The following is a 26,261-nucleotide window of genomic DNA, read 5'->3' as shown; positions in this document are numbered from 1 at the left end:
CACGTGCCCTGACCTCCTGGGAAACCTGCTGGCTCTGCTGTCAGTCACTCAGTGTGTCCCCACCAAGTGCTTGATGCACGATGTGTCCGTCCTCCACGTTGGAGGGGGGAGGGACACTCAATGACGAGCCCCTGCAAGATGGAAGTCTGCTGCTGCTGCCTGAAATAACACAGGACTGTGGCCTTACTGCCTGCCCTTGGGGAGCAGACCCGGGAGACAGCCCTGTAGGGGCCGGGGGCAGCGCAGTCGTGGGCGTGGCTAGTCAGGGACGCTGACCACCTGCCGCTCTCTCCACAGATGGAGGTGGACGCCGAGGAGAAGCGCCATCGCACGCGGTCCAAAGGGGTCCGAGGTACGTGTGGGCCTCCCCGCAGCCCGAGGCCGGCCTGGGCTGCCTTCTCCCTGCACCTGGACTCCGGTGGCTCCGCGGACGCCACCCTCACAGCCCCCTTGGGTAGTTTTCTGTGGAAGAGTGGCACTGGCGGTCTGTGATAACTTTTCGTCTGTTTTCCATCTCTCTGCAGTTCCCGTGGAGCCAGCCATACAAGAGCTGTTCAGGTTAGTGCTCTCCATCTGAGACATACCCCTCACAAGTCAGCAAACCCTCACCTTTTCCTGGATGCAGCCACACCCAGCTGCACCGATGAGGTCACTTCCCCCAGACTTGCTGATAAAAAGCGTCCCCTAATTTTCCCCTCCTTCAGTTTTGCGATCCCTCTTGTTCATTGTGGGCTACCCTCGTTCTGTCCGCTGCCCACGGAGGCGCCCCCGCCCCAGCCTGTGGCACATGGCATGTGTGTAATCTGTTCTTTCCTGTTGCAGCTGTCCCACGCCTGGCTGTGATGGCAGTGGTCACGTTAGTGGCAAATATGCAAGACATAGAAGGTAATGCCTGCCTTTTCTCGTGAGGGGCCCAGTCCTGATGCTGGAAGCATGGGGGTGGGGGCCGTGGAGAGCAGTACACGCTGTGCTGTGCTTCTCTTGGTGGAACTCAGGAACTCAGGCTTTTGTCTCGTGTGTGGGTTCTCAAAACCTCAGCCACTCGTCACTCTCACAGGCGATGGCACAGAGCAAGCCACGCCTTCCACCTCGCGTTCCTGTCTGCGTCAGCAGGGCTGGGGTGCACTCAGGGCTCCCAGCTGCCTTGGGAAGAGAGCTTGATTCTCGTCCTCACTTCCTCCTTCCAGCAGCTGTAGGGGGCAGATTCGAATGTGACCTATGGCCTGGCTCAGAACTCAGCAGTTCATCCAGGGGAACCCATGCTGCCTGCACATGGCACCTGGGCAGCTGCAGGGTGAGGGCAGTGGGCCACAGTAGGGAAACCTGGGGACCACGGGATTCCTTGACTGCATACACATGGAGGCTTCAGTTCCCACGCATGTAGAAAACAAGGTGTGTAGGAGGTGATTATTGCCAGAGTGTGTCACGGCCTTCCCAGGTCAGCCTATGGCATGGCTTCTGCACACAACGTCTCTGCTCTAGGACACTGCTGTAGGCACACCTGTCAGCAGGAAGGCTGCAGGTAGGATGACGTGGTAACTTTGGGGGATGTACGTTCTCTGGTAATTCTCCCCCTTCAGCTGGGAGGACAGAGGTCAGTGCAGGTTAACCAGCACCCCTTGAGCAGAGCCTGGCTCAGCTCCTGGGACCTCTGCTCGCTGTCTGTCGTCTCACTCCCTTTGAGAGCAACACTAACCTGTGGGGGGACTCTGGCCTAGGATACGATTGTCCTTTGGTAAAATTGAGGGGAAGTGCTAAGTCTGCCCCAAGTCGCCATGCATCTTGGAAGCGGGCAGGAGTTTTAAGGAGCATCTGTGTGGAACAGGTGTTTGACTTGTCCTGTGACACACCCAAGGAGTGCTGGGACATTTTCTCGGGGAATTCTGGAATCTAATGATTATATTTATTACCTTGCCATCACTATTGTCTAAAATATCAAGTTATGTGTTGAACTAAGTACTTTATTCTGTTACTTTGTGAAGGTTCTTTTAAGATCTTAATCTCAGAATTTGACAAACACATTATTTCTGTTTCCAACAGAAAGCATGTTAGTAAACCACAAGCACAATCCATTTTTCCTTCTAATACTCTCTGGGTTAGTCAACTTTTTAAGCTTTATCTGCTTAAACTGTTGTCGGGGGGGAAGTCCTAAATTTGAATAAAAAAGTTACTTAGGAATGAGCTGGATATAATTTCATGGCCATAGTTCTGCAGAAATATCGTGAAATTTCCCAAGAACTCAAACACTCCCTTTCTCAGCAAAGGTGCATTCCCTTTGACACGGAAGGAGGCGGTGTCTGCGAGGTGTAGTCGCACCTGTGCAGAGTGCCTCCCGCTCTGGAGACCCTGCTCTGCAGGAGGGAATTGGAGACCCAGGCTCCATGTGCATTTCCACAGAATCCTCACCATCGGGGCTCTAATAGGATGATGGGGAGCAGTCACAGAAACACCCAAGCTGGGAAATTTTCAACAAAATCTTTAAAATAATGCCATCTTTTATCATGAGTCTTACTGTAGGTAATTATTAGAATTCCTAATATCTTAGCAGAAATAGTTAATTAGAAGAGTACCGTGGAGTAATTGAAAGAGCCCTGGGTCCTGGGTCCCCTGGGCCACTGCCCAGCCATGGGCTGTGGAAAAGGTATAGGCACTCCCAGGTCACCAGTCCCCTCAAGTCTGAAGTAGGGGTGGGGGAGACACTGCCTGGGGACCCCATCCCCATCAGCCATCTCCTGAGGCCTCACAAGTGGCCAAATGAGATCACCAGGTCTTACTTGTTTATGTATCACAAGGAATTTTTATTGAAAAGATTACATTTTCACTTCTTAACCTGAGAAGCTCATTGTTGTCAATAAGATGTACATGTATACACCATTTTATGATGATTACAGTGTCAGAGCCCTGAGATTTCAGTGGTAGCCAGCTTTGCTTCTGTCTGATTTAAGACTTACTGACTAAAAAGCACCCCCCCGCCCTGCTGCCAGCCCTCCAGGCCCACAAACACCTGTACATACAGCCTCACAGACACGTTCCAGACACGCTCCAGACGCCCTCCAGACACCCTGCAGACACTCTCCAGACACCCTGCAGACACCCTCCAGACACGCTCCAGACACCCTGCAGACACGCTCCAGACACCCTGTAGACACCCTCCAGATGCCCTCCAGACACGCTCCAGACATGCTCCAGACACCCTGCAGACACGCTCCAGACACCCTGTAGACACCCTCCAGACACGCTCCAGACGCCCTCCAGACACCCTGCAGACACGCTCCAGACACCCTGCAGACATGCTTCAGACACCCTGCAGACACGCTCCAGACACGCTCCACACGCCCTCCAGACACCCTGCAGATACCCTCCAGACACGCTCCAGACGCCCTCCAGACACCCTGCAGACACGCTCCAGACACCCTGCAGACACGCTCCAGATACCCTGCAGACACCCTCCAGGCACTCTCCAGACGCCCTCCAGACATGCTCCAGACACCCTGCAGACACACTCCAGACATGCTCCAGACATGCTGCAGATGCTATCCAGACACGTTGCAGACACATGCCTGAGTTGCCCAGCTCTGTTCCAACCATGATGAATGGTATAAGCCTGTTTGTGCTTTGATGAAACTGTCCGTACTTCTGCTGTTTTAATGATGAATTTTTCAATGAATGTCTTGCCATGTGGTCAGTGACTTCATTGTGCTCATATACAATTTGGTTGCTATCCAAGAAGAAAGGTATTTTTGAGAAACCAAGTTGGAAAACTCTAGGGCCTTTTACTCATGGTTTTACTTTCTCCCATGTTGATACCAAACATTGTGTTAAAGGACACCTTGGTGTTTAGAAAAGAGCATACTCATTGATTTATCTTCAAAAGAATGGTCAATTTATTTTCTTAAAGGTTTTTGTTAATTTTCCCAATAAAAGAAATAGAGTAATCAAATTTTGCTAATGTTTATTTTACAGTAATGTTAAACAACGTACAGAAATTTGCATTTTATCCTTACTTGCAATACTTATACTAGAACATTTGAAATTAATTGGATTTGATTATTTATTTTTAAATAATAATTTTGCACTAGACTCCAGTGCATAAGGAGTGCAGGGATGGGGCAGGGGGATACAGAGGGAGTTGGATGTTGTGGTGTAGGGACTGGGTGCCATGGTGTAGGGGCTGGATATTGTGGTGTAGGGACTGGGTGTCATTGTGTAGGGACTGGGTTCGTGGTATAGGGGCTGGGTTTGTGGTATAGGGGCTGGTTGTTGTGGTAAAAGGGACTAGGTTCGTGGTATAGGAACTAGGTGCCATGGTGTAGGGGCTGGGTGTCATGGGTAGGGACTGGGTGTCATGGTGTGGGGATTGGGTGTCATGGTGTGAGGACTAGGTTCATGGTGTAGGGGCTGGATGTTGTGTAGGGACTGGGTGTCATGGTGTAGGAGCTGGGTATTGTGGTGTAGGGACCAGCTGTCATGGTGTAGGGACTGGGTGTCACCGTATAGAGGCTGGTTGTTATGGTATAAGGACTAGGTGTTGTGGTATAGGGAGTGGGTGTTGTGGTATAGGGAGTGGGTGTCATGGTATAGGGACTAAGTGTCATCATATAGAGACTGGGTGTCGTGGTATAGGGGTTGGATGTCATGTAGGGACTGGCTGTCGTGGTGTAGGGATTGGGTGTTGTGTAGGGACTGGGTGTTGTGGTGTAGGGGCTGGATGTCTGTAGGGATGGGGTGTCATGGTGTAGGGATTAGATGTTGTGTAGGGACTTAGTGTTGTGGTGTAGGGACTAGGTGTGTGGTGTAGGGACTGGGTGTTGTGTAGGGACTGGGTGTCTGTAGGGATGGGGTATCATGGTGCAGGGACTGGATGTTGTGTAGGGTCTGGGTGTCATGGTGTAGGGGTTTGATGTTGTATAGGGAGTGGGTGTTGTGGTGTAGGGGCTGGATATCTATAGGGATGGGATGTCATGGTGTAGGGATTGGATGTTGTGTAGGGACTGGGTGTTGTGGTGTAGGGACTGGATGTTGTGTAGGGTCTGGGTGTCATGGTGTAGGGGTTGTATGTTGTATAGGGAGTGGGTGTTGTGGTGTAGGGGCTGGGTGTTGTGGTGTAGGGACTAGGTGTCATGGTGTAGGGGTTGGATGTTGTGTAGGGAGTGGGTGTTGTGTAGGGGCTGAATGTTGTGGTGTAGGGACTAGGTGTCATGGTGTAGGGACTAGGTGTCATTATGGAGGGTCTGGGTCTTATGGTGTAGGGGTTGGATGTCGTGTAGGGGCTGAATGTCATGGTGTAGGGATTGGGTGTTGTGGTATAGGGACTGGATGTCTGTAGGGACAGGGTGTCATGGTGTAGGGATTGGATGTTGTGGTGTAGGGACTGGGTTTGAGATGTAGGGACTGGGTGTCGTGGTGTAGGGACTGAATGTCATGGTGTAGGGACTGGATGTTGTGTAGGGTCTGGGTGTCATGGTGTAGGGGTTTGATGTTGTATAGGGAGTGGGTGTTGTGGTGTAGGGGCTGGATATCTATAGGGATGGGATGTCATGGTGTAGGGATTGGATGTTGTGTAGGGACTGGGTGTTGTGGTGTAGGGACTGGATGTTGTGTAGGGTCTGGGTGTCATGGTGTAGGGGTTGTATGTTGTATAGGGAGTGGGTGTTGTGGTGTAGGGGCTGGGTGTTGTGGTGTAGGGACTAGGTGTCATGGTGTAGGGGTTGGATGTTGTGTAGGGAGTGGGTGTTGTGTAGGGGCTGAATGTTGTGGTGTAGGGACTAGGTGTCATGGTGTAGGGACTAGGTGTCATTATGGAGGGTCTGGGTCTTATGGTGTAGGGGTTGGATGTCGTGTAGGGGCTGAATGTCATGGTGTAGGGATTGGGTGTTGTGGTATAGGGACTGGATGTCTGTAGGGACAGGGTGTCATGGTGTAGGGATTGGATGTTGTGGTGTAGGGACTGGGTTTGAGATGTAGGGACTGGGTGTCGTGGTGTAGGGACTGAATGTCATGGTGTAGGGACTAGGTGTCATCGTGTAGGAACTGGGTGTTGTGGTGTAGGCACTGGGTGTCTGTAGGGATGGGGTGTCATGGTGTAGGGAATGTATGTTGTGGTGTAGGGACTGGGTATTGTGCTGTGGGAGTGGATATTGTGTAGGGGCTAGATGTTGTGGTGTAGGGACTGGATGTGGTATGTAGCAGGTTAAGCCACTGCTGGGGACACTCCCATCCCACATGAGAACCAGATACCAAGTCTTGACTCTGTTCCCCTCCCTGCTGATACATCCTGGGAGGGAGCAGGTGATGGCTGAAATACTTGGGACCCTCCTACCCGTGTGGGAGACTCAGGTAGAATTCTTGGTTCCTTGTTTTGGCCTGGCCAAGCCTTCCTTGGCTGTTGCATGCATTTGGGGAGTGACCTAGTAGATGGAAGATCTGTGTGTGTGTGTGTGTGTGTGTTGGTTTATTTATTTATATTTTTTGAAAGGCAGAGTGACAGAGAGTTTGAAATTGATATTGAGATTCCCAGGTAGAATTTGTCCTTCACACACCTGCTTTGTGACCCCCTGAATTTATTTCTGAAATGTAATGAGCTTTATCTACCTGAGCCCTCCCCTGCAATATTTAATTACCTGTCTGTTGAGCAGAGTTCTGACTAAATATATGACCCATGGTTCAGCTGCAGACTTTGCTCACTCCAAAGACCCTAAGTGAGGTGGCAGGCATAGATATTGTATTTAAGTCCCCCCCACTTTAGAAAACATTGAGTCAAATCATTCAATTTGGAACTTAAAATTAAAAGCTTCAAATGGCAGCTTCCCTTTTCTTATTAGAAAATTATTGGATTCTCTGTGGCTTGTGCACATTCTGTATTCAGAGGTTTTCCATTTCATCTCCCTCTTCACCCGCCAGTGTGAGTGCCGTGGCGGCAGCCGCGGGTGAATAATTGCCTGTCTTCACAGGAGCTTGTTCTGGAGTGAAAGTCGAGGGCTTGCTTCCTGATGTATGCACGCCTCATTTGGATTCTGCCAACAGCCTAGGGGCTCTATTATTCCTGCCTTGACAGAGAGGACTGCGGAAAGCCTGGGAACGCAGCCAGCTGCTGGCTGAGAGGCAGTGCAGCTCTGCAGACTGCAGCCGAGGGGAGCATCTATAATCCAAAAAAAAAAAAAAAAGAAGAAGAAGAAGAAGAAGGGAAACAAGGAACAGAGGGGAAGAGGGGAAGACAGAGACAGGAACCCGACACCTCCCTGGTACCAGCTTCACGCAGACAGAAATTCCATTTGCATCGAAATAGACCTCCCTAAAAATAATTGCATTTTTCTTAACCACGCTTGAACGTTTAACACAATTTTCCACGTTTAATTGCAAAGCTGATTTTAATTAGTGAGGCCCTGCGTGTGAAGAATGAAGCTCCACTTGGATGCGTGGCATCCGTCACCATGTCTGCTGAACGCTCTAGTTAACGCGAGGTCACACACACCAGGGCACCATGGGGCGCTCATGGAAACGCCGTGCACGCAGCCACCAGGCCGTGGTCCCATGCCGCCTGCACGAAGCCACAGGCATTAATAGCCCCCCACCACCCTCATGGGCCACCCTTGTGCTACCCTTCCTCACCTGTGAGCTTTGTAGCATATATGTCCTTTCCCCAGTCACCAGGGGCACTGTAAAATTGGAAGTTAGGGCGCGCGTAGCAACGCTGAGGCCCAGGGACATCAGTAGCCCCAGGGCAGCTGCTCTTTAGGGCCTTACTATGAACTGTGTGTGTACAAACACATAACACTCAGGGTGCCAGGTAACCTTTGTCATCAGAACGGATCCTCTACTAAAACAAACATAGAAAGGTTTCCAGCCATTATCCTAAGAAAGGAAGCTGTCTGCTACCTGCTTTGGCCTGCCTGCCCCCAGATACATTTCTGGGTGCCAGACTCAGTGGATTTCATGACACCAGGCCTGCCATGCATCTCAGGGCATGGTTTTGATCCCCGTGAGAGTCCTCACAAGAGTGAGATGGGACTTCCTGAGACACTGATGGCCACCCTGGTATCACTCCCAAAGCTATCACCGACCCACAATCCAGCTCAATGGACAGAAGGCCACCTTCCCTGATTAGGAGGGAATACAGGGGCCCCTCCCACAGAACACAGTTACCCCTTCACCAGGAAACTTGCTAGAAAGCCCAGTCCCTACTCCCACCAGCCCTGCACACGCAGCAGCTGTGTCAGCTGATGCTCATGGTTTGGAGCCACAGCCAAAGGCACAGGCCTGAATCCTGGCCAGAACATGTCTGCAGGGATAAAGAAGATGGGCTTATCCTCGGAAGCCAGTGACAGACTGACAGAGGCAACAGTGTGGACGAGGCCGAAGACCAAAACAAATGAGCTGAGAGGCCAAGCACAAGACTGAAGTGGAACCCTTGGGCCATTGCCGTGAGCGCCGTACACATCTCTCCTCTCCCCCGCCACACACCTGAGTTTTCTCTGAAGCCCAGCAATTCCTAAATCCACCAAACAGACCTTGGCACACTCAGCGCTAGAGGTGACGCTTCTCGCAGGCCTCAGCTGTGCACAGCCCAGGTGCATCCCCACCTGCTGGGAAGCTGCAGGGTGGGCTCACCCTGGCCAGGGTGCCCCCAGTCTCACTCTGTCTCATGCCACTCCTGATACCATCATGTGAGGATAAGTTTTAATCCAGGACAGATTCGCTGCCACTTCACTTCTGTTTGCATCGTGATGTGTGCACCTGACCACTAAGGACACATCTGAGGATGTCACAAAGGTCGTTTCTGGGGGGAAGGAACAGATGCTCCCAGGGGGTAGGACTAGGGCTGTAGACACGGCAGCCCCTGTGATCTCAGGCTGGCCTGCACCCGCAGCTTCCTGAGGGCCAGGACAAGGCCTGTGTGGCCAGACACAGGCACTGCCTCTCTGTCCCACAGCCTCCACCTGAGCAGAGCCCAGCTGCTGGGCTGCAGGTGATGTCCAGTGCTTCTGGCTCTTGTTTCTCTTACTCAGAAAGGAGTGCCCCCAGAGCCTTCACAGGGCTCCGAATACGTCCTTAAGATAAATGTGTCTTCCCCATGCTGTTAAGAGCAGCTCTGGGCCCCAGCCGTATAATTCAACTGATTTTAAAAGACCCACTCATCGTCATTTAGTGCCACTCTGCGAGGCTGTGAATATCACCTAATGCTGTATTTGGCGTCGCCAGAGATATGTTTCCTACACAGTGGATGCATTTCCTAAAACCCTGGGGAGGAGCGAGCATCTTGGAAGAAATCCTGTTTATAAATAATGCATGAGACTTAGCAATGCTGTGGACACTTAGTTATCCCCGTCAGCCAATCCAGTACTTGCCGCACATCTGAAGGAGCCATCGGCACTCCCTGGAGAGCCAGGAAGGGCAGTGGGCGGGCAGAGAGGGCGGCAGGCAGGAGAGAAATAGCGACATTTGTCCATCAGAAGGGCTGAGGAGCCTGTGCACCCAGCAGCAGGAGCCCAGAGGACAACAGGCTCTGTGGGCTGCACTGATTTGCCACCTGCTGCCTGGCCAGGAACTTCTGTGTCTGTCACAGGCCTTGCTGAGTATGGCCACATGGTCCTCACCACTTACCTAGAACAGAGAGCTGTGCCAGAGGAACGGGCAGAAGTGGGCTCTGGGGAGGAACCAGGGATGCCCCACTAGGGGGCACCAGCCCCTGTCCATCTCCCTTCCAATCCCAGTTCACAGGCCAGGCCTGCCTGCTAGCCCCCAAGCATGCCACAGGCAACACCCCCTTGCCTCAACGTCCCCAAGCCCTGGCCCCGAAAGTAACCTTCCCCCGCCCAGATGGAGCCACAGGCTCTGTGGGACCAGATCTGGCTGCTAAGTCACAGCGTACGTGCTCTGAGTGACTGATGGACTGAACCTACCTGAGGCCAGAATGGGTTTCAGCATAGAAGTTTCTTAAATTAGCCCAAATTGATTTCTAATAAAGGAAACAAGGTAGGGAGGGGATTCCTCGGGCTGGGGCTGTCCAGAGCCGCTAGGGTTGGCCGCAGCACAGCTGCCCGGCCTGTGGGGAAGTTCTGACCCCTAGCCCCACCCAGCACAGAAACCCTCAGCTCGGATGAGGAGACACAAGGCCTGCGGCTTCCACTTCCCTGCACTTCAGGCTGCTTCTCCCGGGAGGGGTTCCTGCCAGAGAAGCGCCACACAGGCTCAGATATGATGCGGAAACTGGGGGAAATGCCTGTTTCCTTCTACAAGGACTGGGAGAAAATTAGGAAAGGAAGGATCCAGTGAGTGAGGCTGGTGGCGGTAGAGCCAGTGATGCCAGCAGGTGTTTCTGCCTCTGGGTGCAGAATGACAGGAGCACACATGGTCACACATGCGAGGGGGAGCTCAAGACAGGCGCATGCACACCTCCACAGTGCCGTTCCACGTGTTGGGAGATCCCACTTTTCCTCCAGGCAGTACTTGCTGTGGCTCCAGCCACTCCTCATGCTGCAGAGCACTGGAAAACTGCTCCCTGCCTAGCTGACCCCTCCACACCCTGTCCAGCCGTAACCACCGCTGCTCTGCTTTCTACTTCTATGAGAGAGAGTGAGATCATTTGTATTTGTCTTTCTGCACCTGGCTTTTTGCACTTAACATTGTGCCCTCCGGTCCAGCAGTACTGCGACCAAGGACAGGATTTCGTCCATGCTTGTGGCTGAGCAGTAGCCCACTCTGTATGTGCCACTTTTTGTAATCTGTTTGCCCAGGAACTCCAAGACTGATTCCATGTCTTGCCTACTATGGCCAGTGCTGCAGCTGTCTCTTAGGTACACTGACTTCGTTTCTGTTGTATCTCTACCCAAGCGTGGGACAGCCGTGTCACAGGGAAGGCTCATTCTCCCAGTTGGGAGGGACCTCCGCCATGTTCTCCCTGGTGCCAGCTCAAATTCACATGTCTGTCAGCAGTACAGGCAGAGTTCCCCTTTGCCACGTCCTCACCAGCACTTGCTGTTTTTGTCTTGTAGTAGGCATTCTAACTGGAATGAGATGGTATTTCATTGTAGCTTTGATTTGCAAGTTTCTGTGACAGTGATGTTGAGCGTGGTTTTTCATTGGCTTGTTTGGCCATTGATTTGTCTTTGAGAAATGTCTGTTAGGTCATTAGCCCATTTTAAAATGGATTGCTTATTACTTTTCCTGCTGTTAAATGTTTTGAGTTCCATCCATATTCTGGGTTTAATCCCTTGTGAGTTGAATAGTTTGCAAATATTTAATCCCTCCCTGTTGGTTTTCTCTTTGCTCTGAGTTTGATATAAACCCATTGCTTTAGTTTTGCTTTTGATGCCTTTGCTTTTTCAGCATTACCCAAAAATACCCTTTGCCTATATTGATGTCTTGAGGTACTTCCCCTTTGTTGTTTCATATTATATACATAATTTTTATTTCTCTTTTCTTACTTAACATTATAGTATGTGCTTTTCTCGTGTCATTGAATACTTTAATTTTAATTTTCACGGCAACCCTCCATCCTGTAGTCGCACTGTAGTTTACACAGGTTCTTTCACTTTGACTTTTTTCAAGTTTTCCATGGTATAAGTCATGTGGGATTTGCAGATTCTTCGTTATAACTCTCCCTCTGTCCCTAGGTTGGGTACTGTGAGGAGGAGCACAGGGCTCTTTCCTGTGGGGTAGGATCTGCTCGCCTTCCCACCAGCAGAACAGGACGCTCCTGTGGGGCAGGGTCTGCTCGCCTTCCCACCAGCAGACCAGGAGGCTCCTGTGGGGCAGGGTCTGCTCGCCTTCCCACCAGCAGACCAGGATGCTCCTGTGGGGCAGGGTCTGCTCGCCTTCCCACCAGCAGACCAGGAGGCTCCTGTGGGGCAGGGTCTGCTCGCCTTCCCACCAGCAGACCAGGAGGCTCCTGTGGGGCAGGGTCTGCTCGCCTTCCCACCAGCAGACCAGGACACTCCTGTTGTCCTGCGGGGACAGTGGTGAATGCAGTCATTTCTAAGATACTTCCTTCTTGTTCAGAAAGGAGTTGTTTTAACAGAATTATTTTTTAATGATCGATGGTTTTATTTAACAGTGCCTTGGCCAGAAGAGTACAGAGGAAGGAATAGTTAGCATAGTAGGAATGGCATTTTCCTTAGAGGCTCCTCGCAGCTCCCTTTCTCCCGGGCTGGCCCCTCCAGAGCTGAATAGAGCAGGTCGCTGGGCAGAGAGCTGCTGCTTCCTGCCAGTCAGAATACCAGAAGCACCAGTCTTCCCACTTCCTGCCACTGCCCAGCTTTGCATTCCAGGCACAGGTCTTTGGAGAAAAGCAGAGTGGTCAGAAACCAGGGCCACCAGCGCCACCAAGATCACAAAGCCACCGGGGCCACCAGGATCAGCAGACACCAGGACCACCATGCCAGGGATTTCAGGACCACCAAGCCAGGGACATCAGGGCCACCAGGGTCAGCAGAGACACCAGGACCTCCAGGAGGATCAGCAGATGTCAGGACACCATGCCGGGGACATCAGGGCCACCAGGGTCAGCAGAGACACCAGGACCTCCAGGAGGATCAGCAGATGTCAGGACACCATGCCGGGGACATCAGGGCCACCAGGGTCAGCAGAGACACCAGGACCTCCAGGAGGATCAGCAGATGTCAGGACACCATGCCGGGGACATCAGGGCCACCAGGGGGCCCTATGCCCTAGTCAATTGAATCCCCTTAGCCAGCAAGCAGCCAGGATGTCTGGGCCTCAATAACTGCCCCTGGGTTTAATTTTGAATTTGTGAGTGATGCCTCTCAACTTGTCATGTTTCTTCACCCTTTACCTTGGGCTGGTTTGTAGGGCAGATGGCTGACAAAGCTTGACTTCTAGGGTGAATGGGACAGCTGAGGTTCACTCTTGGGTCACCATCCACACCTTTGCCCACACCTCCATCATCATCTCCGTTGCCCCTATGCCTTGCCCTGGGGACTGACAGTGCTAGAACCTTCTTTCTGGTACCAACTGTAATCCTACAAGTGGCAAACATGCCACCCAACTTCCCACAGCCTCACAGGTACAGGAGAGGGACACCTGACTTCTCTCCACCCACGCCTGCTATCTCTGTGCTCCGAGGTCCCCTTCTCTTGGATGAGACCCCTCATCAGTGTGATGACAGGTGAGGAAGGAGCCAAGCAGAGAGGAAAGCAGGTGCTTCAGGCCAGAGGGGGAGCAGTGGAAAAGGAACTGTGAGACGCGCCAGCTGTGCCAGGTGCTGCTGGTCTCTTCCCATGTGGCAGGTGTCTGCATGGGAGGTGCTCCGGTGGCACCTGGGGGGGGAACACAGATAGCAAGGGAGAACAAAGGACAGAAGGCAAAGCAAGACTAGGAGAGTGTGGCCTGCAGACACAGGATGCCTCGAAGGAGGACCTGTGCACCTGCAGCCTGCATCTGGGAAGGAGCAGCAGCTAAGCAGGTGACCTGAGCCGTGGCGCAGGGACGAAGAAAGAGGAATGGCTGAGACATTGCACCTGGGAGGCAGTGCCCGGCATGTGGAGGCTGACGGAGCAGGCGTCTGGGCCAGCCTAGGTTTAGCACCAGGGAGAGAACTGCAGGCAATGGCATGGCAAGAACCTCCGTGGTGTATCTGTTGGCGGCCATCTCCTGATGTAGAGTTAGCGCCCAGGGTGACACTTACACAAGTGCTCAGCCCTGAGACATTGTTTGATGTGAGAGAACTTAGGAGAGCAAAATCACTGTGGACGACAGGTCTGCACATCGAGTGTGGCTCCCTTGAAGTTCAAAGCCAGAGCGCCCACCCTCAGCAGGGCCAAGACCAGTCTCAGGGACTCATCTGTCCTGAGGCCTGCACTTGGGGCCAGGACTGTCCAGCAGTCTCCAGACCTGGCCCTGAACCCATGGAGGGCAGAGGGCAGGACCCAGGGCTGTCTGACTTGGTCTTTGCCAAGGACACTGCTCCTGGGCCACACCTCGGCCTTGTGAGTGCTTCCACTCTGCTAGCTCCCAGCTGTGTGCTTCAGGTTCTGTCTGGTTTTCTGTGCAGTGGTAGGAGGATATGTCATGTGTGTCACGTAGCATCCAACACTGAGAAGCCCACATCCCTGAGGGTCCACACTCTGTACACTGGTCCTTACTCATTTCTTTTTTGTGCCTGGTATTTTTTTAATTTTTGAGAATGGCATATTTCCAAAAACATTGTATGAAGAACAGCATTGCAGTAGGAACTGTTAAAGGAGACCCTAAGGAATCCAGGAACAAAGGGCCTTGGCACTCAGGGAGCTGGTAGCCTCTGACCTCTCACATCTCCATAAAAGTCTCCTCTGGAGGCTGGCACTGCGGCTCACTTGGCTAATCCTCCACCTGCGGCACCGGCACCCCGGGTTCTAGTCCCGGTCGGGGTGCCGGATTCTGTCCTAGTCACTCCTCTTCCAGTCCAGCTCTCTGCTGTGGCCCGGGAGGGCAGTGGAGGATGGCCCAAGTGCTTGGGCCCTGCACCCGCATGGGAGACCAGGAGAAGCACCTGGCTCCTGGCTTCGGATCAGCGCAGTGCACCGGCCACAGCGTGCTGGCCACAGCAGCCACTGGGGGGTGGACCAACAGAAAAAGGAAGACCTTTCTCTCTGTCTCTCTCTCACTGTCCACTCTGCTTGTCAGAAAAAAAAAAAAAAGTCTCCTCTGGAATAAGCAGCCTGAGCATGTGCCCAGCAGGGGGCAGAGCTGCTCTCACTTGAAGGGAGCAGCCCCTCCACCCCTTCAGAGGCCCCAAAATACCACTCAACCAACACCTGTGACTCCAGAAAGTTCAGCTGAAGACCTCCAGGGATGTGATCACCCCTTCGTTTGACAGGGGAGGAGCTTGAGGCCATGGTGATGAAGCCACTCACACAGCGGGCAGTGTCAGATCCAGCCATTCTGCCTGCAGACCGCTCACCTTTTCCCAAGGGGAAATCTAAGAGCCCTGGCATTTTGGAGAACTGAGATTTCTTTTCTGCATAGGAGGTGGAGATAGTAAGCAACTCCTATGAAAATTCATAGAAAAGAGAAATTATGGTCTTTTTAGAATGATTAAATTTGGAGACAGAGAAAATGGTTTTAGGCACTGTAGCAGCAGCGTCATTTACATATACTCATGAATGAGTCCAGTCATCTTACTTGTGAGCTGAGGATGCTCCTGCCTAGATGTGGCCGTGCAGTCCATGGCTCCTCCCCAGACCCCTCTGCAGATTCCCTGCACAGACATGGAGAAAGCAGTACTGCGTGTCTCTAAGCAGAAAGTAGTTCTCCATCTCCGAGCTCACCCACAGTAGACCTGGCTGTGTTTGAGGAAACCCCGTGGGAAACCTGTCCCTATGCACAGGTCCCCTGAGGGAGGCTCTGGGTGCCCTGCTGGACAGGACCCACTGGAAATGGAGCATTTTCATCAGAGCGTCTTGCCACTTGCTTTAAGTAAGTGAGGTGCTCATTAAAGCAAAAGCACTGGATGAGAACCACCCTGAGGACCTACTAAGTGCTAGGTCTGCATTCTGCAAGGCTAGAGCAGCTTCATAGAATCAGAAGGAAAAGGAAGTGCTTGACCCACATGTCTCAGATTTCAGTGCCACAGAGGCAGACAGAGGCCACCTCCCTGCTCCACTCTGTCCACTGTCTGATGGCAGATTGGATGGATGGACGGATGGATGGATCGATCGATCGATGGAAAGTAAAGATATGAAATGATGGATAAAGAGGTAGATGACACAGGTGTAGTTGCACGTATACACAGACATCGCATGACCTCATGCTCCACACAGACACCAGAAGGATCATACCTGAATAACACAGTGTGCTTGCTGGGATCTGCCACAACTCGCCCCATGCTGCCTGCTCCTCTGCATATCCCCTGTGCCTGGAAATCCTGGGCACAGATGCTGTCGCTCATAGACCGAGGTCCCCACCCTGCTCCTGCTGCAAGCTGATGGGACAGAGGTGCCAGGAGGGCAGCACCGTGCGTGTCCTGCTAGCCATCTCATTGGGCAGCGTATGTGTACAGAAGCTTCACTCGCTGATCCTATGCCAAGCGGCAGATTAACTGTTGGAGTCATTGGTCTTTAACACTCACAACACTGTAGTGGAAATGGCAGAGGGGCAAAATGTCGTCTAGACAGAAACGAAGCAGCAGGCATGCCACTGAAAGTCAAGTGCCAGTAGAACCAAACCTGAAGACTGATGGGGCAGGAGGTGGCATTGTGGTCTGTGCGGTCTGTGGGGGCTGTGAGGCCTGTATGATCTGTGCGGTCTGTGGGGGCTGTGAGGCCTGTATGATCTGTGCGGTCTGTGGGGACTGTGAGGCCTGTATGATCTGTGCGGTCTGTGGGGGCTGTGAGGCCTGTATGATCTGTGCGGTCTGTGAGGGCTGTGAGGCCTGTATGATCTGTGCGGTCTGTGGGGGCTGTGAGGCCTGTATGATCTGTGCGGTCTGTGGGGGCTGTGAGGCCTGTATGATCTGTGTGTTAAGCCTCTGCATGCTGCATCGGCATCCCATATGGGCACTGGTTCTAGTCCTGGCTGCTCCACTTCTGATCCAGCTCTCTGCTGTGGCCTTGGAATTCAGTAGAAGAAGGCCAAGTCCTTGGGCCCCTGCACCCACAAGGGAGACCCAGAAGAAGCTCCTGACCACAGCCCAGCTATGGCTATTGCAGACATTTGGGGAGTGACCTAGCAGGTGGAAGACCTCTCTCTCTCTCTCTCTTTCTCTCTCTCCCACCCTCCTACCTCTCTATCCATCCCTCCCTCCATACCTCTCTCTCTCTTTAATTCTGCTTGTCAAATAAATAAATAAATCTTTTAAAAATACTGAACTAGCCAGTACCAAAAGGGTCAGTAAAATAAATCAATATGGAAAAAGTAGCAAATACGCACCCCTCTACTTGGCACAGGGGGACTTAGAATTATTTAATTATAAGGCAGGGTCCCTGGATGGCACCGCGGCTCACTTGGCTAATCCTCCGCCTGCGGTGCCAGCACTCCGGGGTTCTAGTCCCGGTTGGGGCACTGGATTCTGTCCTGGTTGCTCCTCTTCCAGTCCAGCTCTCTGCTGTGGCCTGGGGAAGGCAATGGAGGATGGCCCAAGTGCTTGGGCCCTGAACCCACATGGGAGACCAGAAGGAAGGACCTGGCTCCTGATCGGCACAGCACACCAGCCATAGTGGCCATTTGTGGGGTGAACCAACAGAAGGAAGACCTTTCTCTCTGTCTCTCTCTCTGTCTAACTGCCTGTCAAAAAACAATAAATAAGGCAGGGTCCCAATAGCCAAAGAGAAAACCAGAGTAAAACTGAGATGATAAGTCTGTGGTATGAAATCATAAAGATTGATGATCCTGAATTTCAGGATGATCAGGAATGACTTGAAGAAGGTACAGCTTACAGTGGTCTCGAGGGTAGGTAGAAGAGGGAATAGGACTGTAGGGTGAGAAGGATGAAAATGGATACCCTTAATGAAGGGTAGATGTGCGCATTCGGTGAAATCTAAAAGGTGTGGGAACTGTGTAGCCAAAACTAAGTTCTTAAAAATTGCTGGAGCCTATCCAGGTTTAAGGTGAAGGTCAAGTGCACTGATTAGCTGTTGCAGCTTTGCAGACCTCTCCACAAAAACACTACAGACTCTTGTTTGTAAGTGCAGAGCGTTCTAGGTTATAGTAACTAAGCTAGAGGGACAGGTGTTGAGCCCTGGCTCCTCTGCTTCCAATCCAGCTTCTGCTGATGGCCTCCTGGGAGGCAGCAGGTGTCGCTCAAGTGCTTCAGAGCTGCCACCCACAAAGGAACCCAGCTGAAGTTCTGGGTTCTGGGTTTTGGCCTGGCCAAGCCCTGGCTCTTTTAGGACTTGGAAAGTGAACAAGTAGATGAAAAGTGTCTCTCTCGCTTACTCACTCTCACTCTCTGTTACTGTGCCTTTCAAGTAATAAAAATAAAGAATAAACACTGAATTTCTTGGAAGGACTAAAACAGTTGAGCACTGCCTGGTCAACCTCCACCCCACGAGAAAAGCTGGATGTTAGGCTGTCGTTGACGACACCTGAAGCACAGCCCGAAGTCTCGTGGAAGCCCTTGAGGTCCAGAGCTGGTGGCACCAGGGGCTCCTGCAGGGGGAGGCAAGGGCGGGTCTGAAAGCAGGAAACGGCTCTGCCTTTGTGGATGCGCCTCTGCTCCATGCAGCAGGGAGCCTGCTCACCCTCACTCTGAGATGGGGCAGGCCTGCCTGGGGAACGAACGGTCCTCCCGAGGCAACAAGCAAGGTCTCTCATGACCTCACCCAGACCGTGGAGGACAAACAGGAGGACGTGGCGGCATTTGTGCCCTGAATGCTGAAGAAGCCTTCTTTGGGGTTCTGACCAACCCAGCAGGGAGACATGGAGGCCCCCATGCTGGGCCACCTGGAAGAATTGCCTCTCGGACCCTGCCCCTGAGGTCACAGCCAACACAGCCCCACCCCATCTGGGCTGGCATAGCCAGAGATTAGACAGGTGGAAAATGGCTCAGAGGTGAAAACAGTAAAGCCTAACAAACAGCTTCAGAACACAGAGCTTCTGTAGGAGAAGAAAATTTACAACAGAAAATTACAATATTCTCAAAGGAATGAAAAGACTCATTCAGAAAACAAAAACCCTAAGAAATTCTGAAAGATAAAAGATAGCAAGAAATAAAAACTCAGGAGAATTGAAGATTAACTTGAAGAGATATCCCAGTTAGAAAAACAAATTGTGAAGAAAATGGAAATGAAGATAATGGGAAAAAGCAGTCCAGTAAGTACAACATCCAAATAATAGTAATTCCAAAGAGAACAAAGAAAACGAGCCGGCGCCATGGCTTAACAGGCTAATCCTCTGCCTTGCAGCGCCGTCACACCGGCTTCTAGTCCCGGTTGGGGTGCCGGATTCTATCCCGGTTGCCCCTCTTCCAGTCCAGCTCTCTGCTATGGCCCGGGGAAGGCAGTGGAGGATGGCCCAAGTGCTTGGGCCCTGCACCCGCATGGGAGACCAGGAGAAGCACCTGGCTCCTGGCTTCGGATCAGCACAATGCGCTGGCCGCAGCGGCCATTGGAGAGTGAACCAACGGCAAAAGGAAGACCTTTCTCTCTGTCTCTTTCTCTCACTATCCACTCTGCCTGTCAAGAAAGAAAGAGAGAGAGAGAGAGAGAGAGAGAGAGAGAGAGGAAGGAAGGAAGGAAGGAAGGAAGGAAGGAAGGAAGGAAGGAAGGAAACGAAGAAATGGTAGAAGACATCATTTAAAAAATTTCTTTGATCTGACTTTGAGATCAACACAGGCCTACAGGGGTATAGCACAACATGTGGAAATATACCTGCCACTGAGCAAATTTACCCAGGAGTCTCAGGTCCCTGTCTGTGGAGCCCCTGAAAGCATCCAGTGGCCACACACAAAGGATCAACTGTTTTTAACAGCATTGGGCTTTTTCACACTGTCACAAGAAAGGAGAGCAAGAAAAGATATCTCATGTCCTGAGGGAGATGCTTTGCAATTTAGATGTATACCCAGACAAGCCATCAGTTACAATCAACAGTAGAACAAAGACATCACGAAATGGACAGTTTCCAGAATCATCCTTGGTGCCCCTCCCTCGGCCAGGCTGCAGTCTGTGCCCCACCAAAATGAGAACCCACCAGTGAAATCTTGGGTCTAGGAGGCAAGAGACCGGGCCATGGAGGAGCAAGGCTTTCCTGGGGCGGCCAGTACTGGGTCCCAAGGTGCACGAGGTCAGGTGAGAGCAGGTGAGAATGAGCCCGAGGGGATGCCCAAGTAGGCAAGGGAGTTTTACACACCCAGGGGAAGTCTGGGAATCAGTAATGATGACATACGATTAAGAAAGTCACATCTGTGAGAACTGATGTGGCTGCTGCACACTGTGGTCCCTGAGGTTGGGGACCCTGTGCACTGCTCAGTAAAATGATTCTGAATGAAACAAATGAATCTCTCAATCTGTTCCCTCAGCAAATTTTTTCATGCATAATATATAGAATCCATAAGGCTTGACATTTTAAAATACATGTTTTTAATTTAAAGTCATTGTGTTTACTTTTTAATTGGCACATGGCAGTTGTCTGTGTTGTATGTATGAGGTACAGTGTGGTTGTCAAACCCATCACCTCAGACATACAGTGCTTCTTTGGGTTGGGAACATTCCAGATTCTCTCTTCTCACTATTTTGAAGTGGACAGTTAAGTGTTGCCAGCCATAGCTTCCCTGCTGTGCTGCAGGATGTCAGAAGTCCTTTCTCCATCCAGCGGCAGCCCTGTACCTACTAAGTGTCCTCCCCGCTGCCCTCCCCACACCTGCCCAGGCTCTGGGCACTGCTGGTTATTCTCTCTTTGTTGAGATCAATCTTTTGGCTTTCCCATGGGAGAACATAAAGTATTTGTCTTTGTGTCTGACCTATTCCACTTAACATCTACCAGTCCCATCCATGTTGCTGCTAATGACAGAAGTGTCTTTTTTTTTTTTTTGCAGCTGAATAATGTTCCATTGTCTATAGACAACACGTTTTCTTTCTCCATTCATCCATCAGTATAGACAACACGTTTTCTTTCTCCGTTCATCCATCAGTGGACACCCAGGCTGATTCCGTATCTTGGCTGTTGTGCTACACAGTACTTCTGGAGCACAGATATTTCTTGAGCCTGCTGGCTGCTGTTCCTTTGGGTGTATTCCCAGCAGCAGGATGGCTGGATCCTATGCAAGTTGTATTTGTGGAATTGTGAGGACCTCATGCTGTTTTCCGTAATGGCTGGAGTAATTTACACTCCGGCCAGCAGCATCCCGTTTCTTGGCCTCCTCGTCAGTACTTGCTGTCTTCTGTCTCCGTAATAATGGCTGTGCTGACTGGTGGTGTGTTATCTCATGGTGGTTTTGACTTGCATTTCGCTGATTTGTGATATGGAGTGTTTTTCATAAACTTTGTTGGCCATTTTGAGAAATGTGTGTTCATATCATTTGTCCATTTTTTATCTGGACTTTTATAATTTTTGATTGAGTTGTTTGAGTTCCTTTTTATGGAGATTAAGCAGTTGCAGATGTTTTCTGTAGTATGCTGTCTCTTCCACCTGTTAATTATATCCTGTGCTGTACAGAAATGTTTTAGTTGGATGTAATCCCATTTGTCAAATCTTGTTTTGTTGCCTTTGCCTTTAGAGCCATATCCAAAAACCTTACCCGGGACCATGTCCTGAAGCATTTCTCTTACATGTTCTTCCAGTAGTTTTATAGTTTTCAGTCTTCTGCTTATGTTTTTTGATCCATTTTTGATTTTTGTGTATGGTGAGGGATATGTGGATATTTTATTTCTTTGGCTTTTCATTTTAATTAATTAACTTTTTGCATGTGGATGTCTAGTTTTCTTGACATCATTTATTGAAGAGACGTCCCCTTCTCCAAAAATGTTCTGTCTTTGTAAATACTCAGGTTGGCTGTACTTGTGTGGGTTTATTTCTGGGTTCCTTACGCTCTTCCACTTGTCTTTATATTGTTTTTATGTCAGTATTATACTGTTTGCTTGCTATGATTCTGTAGTACATTTTGAAGTCATGTATTATAAATACATTTCCCTTATTGTTCTTTTTGCTCATGTGTGCTTCAACTATTTGGGGCCTTTTTTGGTTCACTCAAATTTTAATAGTTTTTTCCCTCCATTTTTGTGAACAGTGTCGTTAGCATTTTGATAGGAATTGCAATGACACTGTAGATCTCTTTGAGTAGGTTAAGCATTTTAACGTATTAATTCTCCTGATCCATGAACGTGGGATGTCTTTCCACTTTTGTGTGTGTCCTCTTCAGTTCCTTTCATCAGTGTTTCATACTTGTCATTATAGACATAATTCACTTAGTTGGATAATTTATTTCTGGAGGATTTTGTAGCTATTGTGAATGGGAGTTGCATTCTTGATTTGTTTCCCAGAAATTTCACTACTGATGTATTAAAAAGCTACTGATTTTTATAATGGATTTTGTATCCTAAAATTTCACTATATTCATTTATCAGTTGTAACAGTTTTTTAGTGGAAGCTGTAAGTTTTTCTATAAAAAATCCTGTTGTCTGCAAACAGGTAATTCTGCACCTCCATTCTCATTTGGGTGTCCTCTATTTTATTCTCTTGTTGCTATGGCTAAGATTTCCAGTACTGTATTGAATAACAGAACTCAAGGTGAGTCCTCTCGGCTTGTCCCTGTTCTTAGTGTTAACAAATACTTATTAAGCACACACTCATGATACAAAAAAATGATATTGCTTGAATGAATCCTTACGTTGGCTCAATGGGAAAGTAAGATAGGATCAGTCTTTCTCTTTAGAAATCCGTGATACAGAGAAGGGGTTAGAAACTCCTGACCGTGCTTGCTCGGCTGTGTGCTGCTGAGACCGTCACTCACAGCGGGGGACTATAGTGGTGTTGGCGCAGAGTCATGAAGGTTTGAGGAATTCCCCCGTGTAAAGGCTCCAGAAAATCCAGAACAGGCACGTAGTGTTCTATAAGCAGAGCTGGTTTTCCCTGAGCTGGGATTAGAACTCAGTGCCCCAGCATTTTGTTCAGTACTGTTTCTGTTGTGCCAAAATAATCATTGACAAAATGAAAGTAGCAGAAGGAAAACATCATCTGTGAGATGAGATTACATAGAAGCACTGGCAAGTTTTCCATTGACGCTGGCCATTCTCTATGTTCTCAGCCTCACTGACAGGGGGTAGGGAGCGGGTGGGAGGCAGTTCTACCCCAGTCTCCCTTGTCAGCCACTGCAGTGAGAGTTGGGAACAGTTATTCCCCATCCCATCTCCTGATCCCGTTAAAACTGAGCAAATGAAAACGTCAAGGAAAACACTAAAAATTGCACGAAGGGCAGGTGCATGTCACTGTGGTGTGGGCCCCACTTGGGTCACCTTCACGCTGTGTCGGCATGCCTGGGTTCCCACCTGTGCTCCACTCCTGGTCCAGCTTCCTACCAGTGTGCACCCTGGGTGGCAGCAGGTGATGGATCAAGTACTTGAGCCCCTGCCAGCCATATGGGAGACCTGGACTGAGATCCTGGCCTTGGTCTGTACCAGTCCTAGCTGTTGTGGCATTTGGGGAGTAAACCAGTGGATGGCTGAGCAAGCATGTGCTCGCTCGCCCCTCCCTCTCTCCCTCCCTCCCTCCTTCCCCCTCTCCCTTTCCTTCAATTCCTCCTCTCTCCTCTCTCTGAATTTCAAATAAATATTTTTTAAACAGCATGGAAATGAGCCTTCAGAGCATGTAGTACATAATATGTATGTACATATTATGTAAATATGTGAGTTCCTTGAGAGAATCCCATACCAAGTAATAATTTTCTGGACTACCTTGATGCAAAAACCTGAAACTTCTTTAAGCCAAGTTAACAACAAAGGGATCATAAAAGCTGCAATGACTGAAAGACATTTTGAGATGTGCAAGTGAGTGTAGAAGATCATAGAGATGTGGATGCAGGCAGTTCTTCCATTTGGAACTTTAAACAGCTTAAACCAGGCTAAAACCCAGCTCTTCTCATTTCTAAGCTAGCAAGAGTTCCTTTTTCACTCTGTCACTGGACGCTCTAAATGACATGGCCCTCAAGACGGTACTTGGCAGAATTCTCCCGAGATAAGGTCACTGCCAGCATCCGTGCTTGAGTTCTGTGGACTAGCCCTTCCATGGACACATCTGGGAGTCTCAGGAGATGGTTTTCCTCAGCTGCCGTCTGCTAACAAGTGGCTGTGGTAAGCAGCTCCTTCAAGGTTTAGCTGTGTGAAAAGATACACAGTATATGGCTATTGCCATGTTCCAGTACTGCGTATTATATAGTGATTTGCACAGTGGGGATGATTGTGAGTAAACGTTGTCATCTGTCAAATGCTCTAGATGTGCTCCTGGCATTTGGGATGCCATCAAACCTGGTGGGGGTGGGGGCCAGCAGCAATGGTTGCCAGAGCACCTGGGGGCTCCTCTGCAGCCCTCTGGGGGCACCTGTGGGCCTGAGAGTCCTGTCCCGCTCCACCCTGCCACCATGGAAGGCGGAGTTGGACTGGGCTGTGGTCAGCAGGTGGTGCCTAGGGCTACGGACACTGAAGAGCAGCCTGTCCTGAGTCGGCTCTGAGCTGGCGCCTCCTCCATTGCCCTTGCCCTCATCCTCTGCCCTTCAGCATACAGTGCCCTTGCCATTGTGTTTTCATTGAACAGACGTTTACTGAGCCCCGGAGGGTGTTCTGGGCTCTCACAGAACTTGAGGCAGTGTGGTGACCAGCAGTCGTGTGTGGCATGGGGCACTTGAAATATGACTAGTGCAGTTGAGGGAGTGTGCTGCTTATTTCCTAGAATCTTAAGTCCATAGCCAGAGGGCTACTGGCTGCTGTGTAGGATGTTACAACTCTGAAACATCAGAGCCAGTTACAAAACACCCTTGTTCTCACTCTAGTGAAGGAGACTGCGTAACTCATAACCGCTCAAGAGGGGGCGGGCGCTTCCATTTTAATCAGTGGAGAAAACTGCAATTGGTTCTTTTACCAGACAGCCCCTGAACACCTGCCAGGAGCAGGGTCTCTAAGTCACCATGGGAAGCTCACGAAGCTCCCAGCTGGTGGGGGCTTGTCCACACGGCTAAGGAGCAGAGGGGAGGAATGAGACAAGCACGTGAATCCCAAGAACGAGTTGAACTTGGGATGCTTCAGCATATGGAAGACGGAGGAGAAGAGCCGGGTCCCCTGAGCTGCAGCTCTCCCCTGGAATGCAGCTTCCCATGATCCCAGAGCCTCTGCCCCTGCCTGCATGTGCATCCCCTCAACCTGATAACATCCCCTCTGTGCTCACAGACAGGGTCCCTGCTGGGCCCACGTGTGTGCGTGCAGGCAGGGCTGAGCCTCCTCCAGCTGCCACTGCACCACCTCCACATGGTGGGGGGAGGGGCACCCCATGCCTCCTGGGATGTGTGGAGCTCACAGGATGCAAGTTTAGGGGGACCCAACTCCCCAGACTCACGTTCCAGAACTGCTTCACAAGGATTCACTCTGAAATACCCCAGGGCTCTGGAGAGGAGGACCAAAAGCAGGTGTGATGGGTTCTTAGGCCACTTGGGTTAAACACAGATAGGAAGAAGTGTGTCTTGGGCTTGGATTGTGTTGCCCCATGGAAAGTAAACGTGAGGGCTGAGAGGGAAAACAGAGTCTGAGTGCCTGGGATCAAGCCCTGGCCCTGCTTCCAGTCCAGCCTCCTGTAGTGAGCATCCTGGGAGGCAGCACCGACGGCTCAGGCTTGGGCCTCTGCTGGGGTCCTGGGTATGGTGGCCCTGGAGGGAGTTTCTGAGTTCCCCATGGCTCAGCTCTAGCTGCTGTAGGCGTTTGGGGAGTAAACCAGTAGAGAGAACAAGCTTGCTCGCTCACTCTCTCATTTTCAAGCAAATAAAATAAAATAAATGAGACAATAAAGTAAAACTTACACTTCACAAGTAAGCTGCAACAATGAGAAGGGAATCAATTAGGAAATTTTTTAATGATTTAAAATTTAGCACAGTAAGAGGCCTGATGACCCTTTCAGTATACAAATACCCAAACCACCGCCCCATCGGGAAGTCCAGGTGCCCAAAATCAGTGTTAACAAAGTGTGACTTACACCAGGGCTCCAGACATGGTGTTCTCTTCACATCACCCTGGCTGTGCCCGGGTTGTTCAAAACCTGTTTGATGATGGTGACATTCAGCCTGTGGCTGCAGAAACCCAGGTAACCGCTGCCTCTCCTTTTCCTCCATGCCTGCCTTTCCACACTCACCTTCCTGCACTCTCTGGACTCTGCTCTGCTCTCTACTTTCCCTCATTTCTTTTCTCCCCGCCATCCTCTTCCACTTTCCTGTCCCTGGCGGTTCTGATGGAGTGGGAGCATCTCCAGGAGGCAGGAAAATTGGCGTGAAGCTGGGGTGAGGGGTGCATAGCCATAGACTATCTGTGGCTCCAGCTGCCCAAGGGGCAAGCAGAGGAACCATTCAGAAGACCCCTGAGGAAGAAGCATACTATGCCAGACATTCCTCCTGAGGGGGTCACAGCTGGGACCCTGTTCCCTGATGCCCTCACAGCCAAACATGCTGTCTTCCAAATTTTCAGCTGCTCAAGTCCTAGTGAAGCCCAGTCCTGCTTGCTCCTAATTACAACATCAATTTTAAGAGCCGTATCTGAGCAAGAGGGGAGTCTCGTGAAATAGGTAGCAAGTGTGTGTGTGTGTCTGCATGTGTGTGTGTGCATGTGTGCACGTGTATGTGTGGAGGAGAGGGTGGAACAGGA

General features: G+C 50.6%; 1 protein-coding gene across 4 annotated transcripts in view; it reads left to right on the top strand.

The window, feature by feature from the left end:
• Positions 1 to 297: 297 nt before the first annotated feature.
• Positions 298 to 26,261, top strand: part of MYT1L (myelin transcription factor 1 like) — a 153,098-nt gene continuing 127,134 nt past the window's right edge. For all 4 annotated transcript variants that reach the window (XM_062210119.1, XM_062210118.1, XM_062210121.1 and 1 more), the window contains exons 1-3: positions 298 to 352; positions 525 to 558; positions 823 to 885. In XM_062210119.1, coding sequence (XP_062066103.1) covers positions 298 to 352; positions 525 to 558; positions 823 to 885 — 152 coding nt within the window. The remainder of the gene's footprint in view (positions 353 to 524; positions 559 to 822; positions 886 to 26,261) is intronic.

The sequence above is a fragment of the Lepus europaeus genome, chromosome 13, assembly GCF_033115175.1.
Source record: "Lepus europaeus isolate LE1 chromosome 13, mLepTim1.pri, whole genome shotgun sequence".
Lineage (NCBI taxonomy): Eukaryota > Metazoa > Chordata > Mammalia > Lagomorpha > Leporidae > Lepus > Lepus europaeus.
The sequence above is the reverse complement of the archived record's forward strand: the minus strand, read 5'-3'. Positions and strand labels throughout refer to the sequence as shown.